The 9,880-nt window shown below is 26.9% G+C and overlaps 1 protein-coding gene across 1 annotated transcript; it reads left to right on the top strand.

The window, feature by feature from the left end:
• Positions 1-640: 640 nt before the first annotated feature.
• LOC136091725 (uncharacterized) lies at positions 641-1,293 on the top strand. Its single transcript, XM_065819432.1, has 2 exons — positions 641-830; positions 905-1,293. Exons 1-2 carry the CDS (start codon positions 641-643, stop codon positions 1,291-1,293), a joined length of 579 nt encoding a protein of 192 aa, XP_065675504.1.
• The last annotated feature ends 8,587 nt before the right edge of the window (positions 1,294-9,880 follow it).

Raw genomic sequence — 9,880 nt, 5'->3', positions numbered from 1 at the left:
TCTTAACGAATTTAATCGTGGCTACAAAAATCTAGGAAACTTCAAAAGGGTTGACCAAAATCTCACCAAAAAGTTATTAGAAATAAGTGATTTAGAATTTACTCCATTAGATGATATCTTAGAAAGTATAAGTAAAAATCAAATGAAACCGATTCAGATTGGCATTAGTAAATCATTCAGACAATCTGCTAACACGTTGGCATCAATAGTTTTAAAAAAAGATTTAGCTGCGTATGAACCGAAAAATGATTGTTATACAGTAAAAAGCGTAATTGATGGCCAAAAACATCTTGTAAACTATAACGGTAATACTAAAGGATATACTTGTACATGCCCTGCTAGAAAAAACTGTTATTATATAATATCAGTAAAATCATTACCAAACGCACCCCCAGGTATATCAAAGCCAACATACCGCTTAAGCAAATTAAGAAAAAACAATAACCATGAAACTAGAAGTGGCAGAAAAAAACCGAGACCAAAAGACAGAGAACTAAGTATTATAGCTGCTGACAATTCCTTAGAAGTATCTAAACATTTGCCTCCAAAACATTCGACACCAAACAAAACAATGTTAAACACGGCGGAAAATACTTTTACTTAGTTGGCAACTTTAGATAAATTCAAAAACAATACAAGCATGGAAGTTTCTACCGAGAATTTGAGTAGCATAGATGATAAAAACAATAAAAGCCTAGAAGAAAAAACATTTACAACTTTTATAGCAGATTTTAGTAATTTGCCACAACTGGTTCCATTAGCTGAAGAGTTAAATGAACCGTCGCTGAATGAAAATGAACCCTTAACATCAAACGTAATTGATCAAGTATGTTTGTTATTCTTAAAATCGTTTGAGAAAGAAAATCAAATATTTTACTTAAATTATTTAATTATCGATATTTAGTAAATGGAAACATTGCACAACTTTCAAAATTTATGCACCAACATGACGTATTAAACAAAGACTTTATTTTGGTGAATATAAATACAGATATAGAAAGAGGCAATCATTGGATATTAGGAGTGATTTCATTAAACAACAATTATATCTGCATTTTTGATTCACTACGACTAAACAATAACAGACGAGAGCACTTTGTAGAATTAATGAAAATAGCTCAAATTTCATCAACCCTTGCTCAATCAAAATTAGACATGAGTAAATTTAAATTCTATTACAGTTTAGATTGCGAACAACAAAATAATAGTTTTGATTGCGGTGTTTATGTTATATTGTGGGTTTATCAAATAATAAAAGGTCAAAAAGAATATGTGCCTATAGCAGAAGCATGAAAGTTTATAAGATATATCTACAGTCTTGGAGAGATCTCAATTACGTTTGATCGAAAAAAGTACTAGGGAAGCAAATATTAAATCTTATTGTAAAAACTCAAAACAAGTTAAAAGTAAGCATTTGTATAACAAAGAGTATATTTGACATGGTGATGTCAAATATACACCAACAAAACAAAGATTGGACAATATGTGCTAAATATTCATGCAAAGGAGACAATAATCATTCGCTCCAACATTTATTATGTGTACTTTGTAGAAAATGGTAACACGATGGCTGCGAAAAAAACAGTAGCAAAACTTACTTTAAATGTTCATTGTGTTTAAAGGCGTAGTATACATAAAAACTAACTATGACGCAAATAGAAAGTTCATAAAAACTAACTATGACGCTAATAGAAATTCTAAGTTATAGTTGTTTCTTACATAAAAAAACATTCTTACATTAAAAACAAACTTATTATAAAAACAGTTTTGTTACGATTATTATACTTATTTAAATTTTTGTTAAATTGTTTTATTGATTTTTGTTAGGGTTTCCGTATAACAACTACGCAGACATTCTGCGTAATGGCACTTATCTTAGTTTACTCAGCGGGTTCTTTGTCATTGTTGTAAAAACGGTTTTATTGCATTTTATTCGGGTTTTTGCTTGATAGCTTTGCACTTTAATTTCGAATTTAAATTCAATTTAACACATTCATATAAAAGTTATAAAAACCTATTTGAAAAACTTAAGAAACAAGGTAAAAGAAAATTATGATTCAAATCTTTTACAAAATAAGATTGGTAATAATAAAAAAACTTGGGATGTTATAAAAGCAGTAATAGGAAAGAAAAAGATTGATCCAGGTAATATTCTGCCAACCATTCAAATACTGATAACAAAAACATTGTTATTAATGAAAAGATTGCTGAAAGCTTTAACAAGTATTTTACAAACATCAGAAACACACTAGCTAATAAAATAACTCAAAGGAAAAAATATTTAAATCATATTTAAAAGAAGTTTGTAATCGACTTATCTTATGATGAGCTTAAAAACGCATTTAAAACAATACAATCAAAAAAGAGTTCGGGCCTTGATGACATTAGCTCTCAGGTGGTTAAAGAAATTTATGATGTTATTGAATATCCCCTATTGTACATCTTTAATCTCTCATTAAAAAGTGGAGTTTTTCCTGAACACTTAAAATTAGCACGCGTAGTTCCGATATATAAAAGCGAAGATAACTCTACTTTATCAAACTATAGGCTTATCTCCATACTTTCATGCTTCTCGAAAGTACTAGAGAGCATAATGTACAGTAGACTTTTTTCGTACCTCCAAAACCACAATATCCTTTTCAATAACCAATACGGATTTAAAAAAGACCATTCAACTGAACTTGCAGTAATAAAGTTAGTTAACGAAATTTTGATTAGTTTTGACAAAAATCAATATACACTTGGAGTATTTATCGATTTGTCAAAGGCGTTCGATACAGTGGATCACGAAATCCTCCTATACAAACTTAGTAATTATGGTATAAAAATAAAAATCTAAAATGGTTTAGTTGCAATCTAAACAATCGGAAACAAGCTTTATATTACAATAACACTTACACTTCCATTGAAACCATTACTTGTGGCGTTCCCCAGGGATCTATTCTAGGTCCTTTGCTTTTTCTTGTCTATATTAACGACATATTTTTTGTCTTCTCGTATACTGAATTTTATTCATTTTGCTGATGACACCCAAGCTTTCTACATCCACTAAAATATTAAAACTATTTTTAACACAGTAAATTAGGAGCTTGAAGAGCTAAGCGATTGGTTGAAGGCCAACAAACTTTCCTTGAACATTGAAAAAAGCAAATACATTCTTTTCACAAAACCATCAAAGTCAGACACGTTACCTTTAAAACTCCCGGATATTTTAGATGACAAAATAAAACAAAATTAAAAAGAGCATTTTCTGTGAAGTTTCTAGGAGTCATTCTAGATGAACATATTAGCTGGAAAGAGCATATCAAGTTGTTAGAAAATAAAATATCTAAAAGCATTGGGATTATGCATAAAACTAAGTATATTTTAAACAAAGTATGTCTAAAAAGTTTATACTTTGCATTTGCTCATAACTACATTAGCTATTGCAATGTTGCCTGGACAAGTACTTACCAATCAAAACTAGCCTTAGTCTATAAAAAACAAAAGCAAGCATGCCGCATGTTCACAAATGGATATGCTAGTGCTAAACAAATAATGAAAGAACTGAGATTTCTTAATATTTATGAACAAAACATCTATAGCATCCTTCAGTTTATGTTTAAATTAAAAAACAATTTGGCCCTAAAAATATTTCATAATTACTTCCAACTTATTGATCATAAATACGAAACAAAATATTCTAAGCAGTACTACTATATTCTATAAATGTCTTTGTGACAATCGAAATTCTCAATATCTAAAAGAGGACCACAATTGTGGAACTCATTTCTCACAAATGAGATTAAAACGATAAACTCTTTTCAACATTTTAAATGCGTTGTTAAACAACAGTTACTTGACCTCAACATTATTGAATAAATCTCTTATTTTTAAAAAACTCTTACACGTCTTGAAATTTTTTTTTTATTTCCACAATAGCTAAAAATGCTTATGGTTATATTTATAAAAATGCATTTAATTGTATTTATATTAATAAAGATATATTTATTTGGCTATTTTAATCATAAGAGTTTTATATTTATATATATTTAAATATCTTATAACTTGTGTTTATCTTATATTTAATTGATATTTAATGTAAAATAAATTAAAATTAACGGGAAAAGATGATAAAAAAATCGTCTTCTGCTACTCCAGTCGATTTGTTACGTTAACGATTTTGTAAAAAAATTTTATATTGACAAAAAAGATTATATATTTATCTATATCTATCTAACATTCCGCAGGTGTGAAAATGCATTGCTGCTGTTGTAAAAACGGTTTTTATGCATTTTGATCGGATTTTTGTTTAATAACTCAGCAGGTATTAGTCGGGCGACATTGCGAGTGTCACCATTCGACTCAGAATTCAATTCTACATAAGAAAAAGAATCTGTGAAGATTGTTTTTCTTATGTAGAAATAGAATCTGTTTTCTTATGTAGAAATAGAATCATAAGAAAAAGAATCTGTGAAGATTCTTTTTCTTATGTAGAAATCTATCTGCGAAGATATAGAACGTTTCCTTGTTTCATTTCGATATAAATGCGGGGATAACCCAACATTACTTTACGCCCTTTAGATTATAACTGATATCTTAACTGGATTTAATGGAGTAGTCGTAAAATAAACCTTTTCTAATAGAAAATTTAATTTCGAATCGATTTAGCTCACTCCGCGGGTGTGAAAATGCATTGCTGCTGTTGTAAAAACGATTTAAATGCATTTTGATCGGGTTTTTGTTTAATAACTCAGCAGGTATTGATCGGGCGACATTCGACTCAGAATTCAATTCTACATAAGAAAAAGTCTATTCGCGGGTGTGATATTCAATTTTAAAAAATCTCTGCATTTTAGGGACTACCGTAGTTAGTCATGACATATACTAAAAATGATATTGTTTTGGTTGAATATACAACTGACAAGTTGGGTTATTATTCTTTAAAATTCAATTGATTTTTTTCTAACCTTGCTACGAATAAACAAAAGTACACTCAGAAAAATATATCATAATAATATAATAATAATGTTGCAGTCGAATTTATATATATATATATACATATATATATATATGTTTTTTTTTTTTTTCCTTTACTTATTTATATATATGTGTATATATATATATATATATATATATATATATATATATATATATATATATATATATATATATATATATATATATATACATACATATATATATATATATATATATATATATATATATATATATACATACATATATATATATATATACATATATATATATATATATATATATATATATATATATATATATATATATATATATATATATATATATATATATATATATATATATATATATATATATATATAGTATTTTAAATAACTATAATTGTAACAGTTAAATATTCCCTAAATGTATATATAAAATATGTATTTAATATTGTCTATCAAATGTGAGTTTGATTCATTATATTGCATATACTTTAAAATTGTTATTAATCTGGTATTCAGATCCATGCGCAAGTAAAGCGTATGTTTATTTAAAAAAAGGTTTTATTTTTGTTGTATTTGACTGCTCTCTTTTTGAAAATAAAGAGTTGTTATTTATAATATTTAAAAAAAATAAAATCCTTTATTTTATATTGTTACATTCCCAAGGTTTTGCAATTTTCAATGCAGTTGAAGAGAGATAAAGTTTCAAACGATGGTGGATGGTCAGAGGCTTTTAGTTATTTATCAATAAACTAAACCAAATCTGAAAAAAACTTAAAAACCAGTTAATTGCTTGGGCATGGGTTTATACCATATGTATATGTTCAGCAAAGTATTAAGTAACTATATGAAATCAGTATTGTAAACTTTTAAAAAATTTACGAAATTGACAACTGGTGTTAGCTCTAGAACAAAAATGATTTTTATTTATTGAAAACTTGTTGAAGTTATTATTTGTTGTTATTTTGAATAAAACTTTGAACAAAATTGTTTATTGTCATTAATGTTATATATATAACGTTAACGACAATAAATAATTTTGTTCAAAGTATATATATACATGTGGGTGTGGGTGTGTGTGTGTGTGTGTGTGTGTGTGTGTGTGTGTGTGTGTGTGTGTGTGTGTGTGTGTATACATATATTAAGAAATATAAATTTATATTTATATATATTTATATTTATATATATAAATGCTGGCGAATTAAGTATTTGAGGGTCCTGAGGCTAATCATTTTGTGGGGCTTTTATAGTAGTAAAACAAAAAACTGTCACTAGGGCCCCAAAATCTTTAAAAACCTTTCATTATTAGTTTTTTTGGTTTAAAAAAAATCTAATTTTGAAATAAAGGCATTTGCAATATGACCTCTAAATGTTATCCCTATATACGGAAGCCCAGAGCGTGGAGGAGCCATGGCCCTGCCTTAGAAAAAAAAATTGGTTTAACTCCTAAAAGCTATAATAATAAAAGCTTTGCATGGCTTTTTTGAAAAGTGATAACTTTGTAAGTTGATAACTTAGTATAATTAGACAATATGGTTATTATAATTTTTGATTAGTAATGCAAAAAGTTAACTCAAATTTCTAAAGAAATCAATTATATTTGTACAGAAAATAAAAAAATTCTCAAAAATTCGAAATTAAAGTCCATTAAATTAAAATATTCATTTGCCTCAATGATAATCCACTACAGTTTATATAAAAGCTTTGCATATATATATATATATATATATATATATATATATATATATATATATATATATATATATATATATATATATATAATCCATTATCTGTTAAATAATTTTATTAGTTTAGTACTTAGTAAATTTATGTTCATTTTTGTTCACCAAATTCTGAGTATATTATTTAATTTATAATTTTACTATATTAAATTACTTATAATTTTATTATATTAAAGTTTATTTTAAAACTTTAATTTTATAGAAACGTTTCATCATAGCAAATTTAATTGGTTATACTAATTCCTTTTTTTATTTGTATAGGTCATTTTATTATTAAGTTCGGTCTTGCTAAAGTACGTCCTTTTTTAATCCCTTATATCGAAGTGTTGTTGGACCCTTAATACCAGATTATTATTTTCTTTTCCTTTTTTTTTTTTAATGAATGCACTTGAAAATTATAAAATGAAAATTCGTTTGAGAGTAAAAGTTGTTAATTTTTATTTACATAAAATTAAAAATTATTTACTTTCTCCTCGTTGTAAAATGGCAATTTGAAAAATACGTTTTTCAAATTGGTAGGACTTGTTTTGGTAAACAATATGTTCTCAAAATATCTTAACCAAAGGCCAACAGTCCAAAATAAGAAATGATTTGAAAAAATTGAATCATTTTTTCGAATTGAAGCGACACTCGGTTCTACCATATATATATATCGAAATTTGTTCATTGCCCCCTGACCATCTACGAGACCTGTCCGAAGGGGGCAACGAACCAATGATAATTTCTTATAAAAAAATGAATATATATATATATATATATATATATATATATATATATATATATATATATATATATACACAGGGTGTCTTCCAAGTCAGGCATGTCAAGGAATTCAGATTTCTGTAAAAAATCAGGATTTTCTCATGAGATGTTATTGATGTTTTGAACATAGTATTCATATTTATATACTTGCAATTAAAAGGGCTTTTTTTATGTTGAGCTCCCGTAGCTTTAAATCAAATCAGGGAATACAGGTAAAAAACCATGGAAATCTATTCTAGAATATTTGCAGACACCCTGTGTAGGACGAATCACAAAGTTTTAATGCGATGCGGTTATAATATTTATAATGTTACCTAACTTTTTTTGATTGCAGGATGGCTGAAATAGTAAATGAAACAGCAAAATTTTCAAACTAGGAAAAGATTATTTATTAGTTGAACCTCCAAATAACCTTGAACTGCCCAGTTTCTGTGAAAACTCAAATGTCGTGCTAAATATTAGACATGATGTCAACATTCCATTTAAAAAAATTAAAAAAAAAGCACATTTGTGAATCTAAACAAAAGACTGATGAAAAATTGATGGCGTTGAAAAAAGTTAAAAAAAAAGTGCCAAAGAACTTGGTCCAAGATGCAATAATGTAACGTGTATGCAAAAAAAAATGCGGTGTAGTGATATTAATGACGCATAAATATGTAATACGAATATTAATTTCGCAAAAATGAAAAAAAAAAAAACTACTATTCAAACTTGCTTAATAAATATAAGCACAACTCAAAACGCGTCTGGCAAATCATGAAGGAGGTGTCTGGAAAACTTAAACCAAATAAAAATTTACTCCCAAATTTTATACAAATTGATAAAAAATTAATAAATGACTCAAATAATATTGCATTTGAATTTAATAAGCTTTTCACCACTATCGGTACAAAATTAAGCGATAGTATTTCATTCATTAAATATAAGTCTGTTGATGAGTTCGAAACATCAATAAGCTCTAATCTAAATTTTACTGAGTTAACTTTTAGTGAATTTGAGGTTGCTTTTAAGTCATTAAAACGTAATAAAGCTACTCGGTATGATGATAATAACACAAATATTGTGATTGATTCCTACGATGTTATAAAAGATATTCTTTATAAAATCTTCAGAGCATCCATTGCACAAGGGTCTTTTCCAGATAAACTAAAAATAGCAAAAGTAACTCCAATCTTTAAGACAGGGTATCGTACAAATATAACAAATTATCGCCCTATTTCAGTTCTTCCAGTTTTTTCAAAAATTTTAGAAAGAATAATGTACAACGAATCTACTCATATCTTGTTGAAAATAAAATTCTATACGAAAACCAATTTGGTTTCAAAAAAAATAATTCAACCGAGCATGCCATTCTTCAACTAACGCGCAATATAACTGACTCTTTTAAAGACTCTTGTTTTACACTAGGAGTGTTTATTGACATTTGATACTGTCAATCATCAAATCCTGTTAAAAAAACTAATATCATATGGTATTAAAGATAAAACCCTAGTATGGTTTGAAAGTTATCTTACTAACCGCAAACAGTTTGTTTACAATAAAGATTCTATATCTCATCTATTAATGAATATAACATGTGGTGTTCCACAAGGATCCATACTTGGTCCACTTATTTTTTTAATATACATAAATGATCTTCATAAATCATCAAACTTAACAACTATAAATTTTGCAGATGACACTAACTTGTTTTTGTCTCATAAAGATATTAATATGCTTTTTACTAATATGACAAATGAATTAAAAAAAGTATCTGTTTAGTTTAAACAAAATAGATTGTCTCTAAATATAGAAAAAACTAAATGGACACTTTTTATCCACCTTCAAAAAAACAGAAACTGCCTTATATCATGCCAGACCTTTTAATTGATAATATAATAATAAAAAGAGAAAAAGTTACTAAGTTTCTTGGAGTATATATTGATGAGAATCTATCTTGGAGAAATCATATTGATAATACCTCCAATAAAATCGCTAAATGCATCGGAATTCTCTATAAAGCAAGAAATATATTATGTAAACACCAGTTGACACAATTATATTATTCATTTATACATTTTCATATAAACTACGCGAATATTATATGGGGAAGCACTCATAGAACAAAACTAAAATCTTTTTACCTTCATCAGAAACACGCAGCTCGCGCAATAAATTTTAAAAATCGGTTTTTTCATACGAAACAACTTTTTAAAGAAATGAATATTTTAAATGTATATCAACAAAATGTCTTTAACATTTTATGTTTCATGTTTAAATGTAGAGAAAATTTGTTGCCAAACGTATTACAAAATTTTTGTTGTATGAAACCTAAAAACAAATATAATCTTCGAATTAATAACAATCTTACTGCCCCTTTTTGCCATAAAAGCAAAGGCCAGTTTTTTGTTTCTTATCGAGATCCTTATCTCTGGA

This window comes from Hydra vulgaris, chromosome 15 (genome assembly GCF_038396675.1).
Source record: "Hydra vulgaris chromosome 15, alternate assembly HydraT2T_AEP".
Taxonomy (NCBI): Eukaryota; Metazoa; Cnidaria; class Hydrozoa; order Anthoathecata; family Hydridae; genus Hydra; species Hydra vulgaris.
The sequence above is the reverse complement of the archived record's forward strand: the minus strand, read 5'-3'. Positions and strand labels throughout refer to the sequence as shown.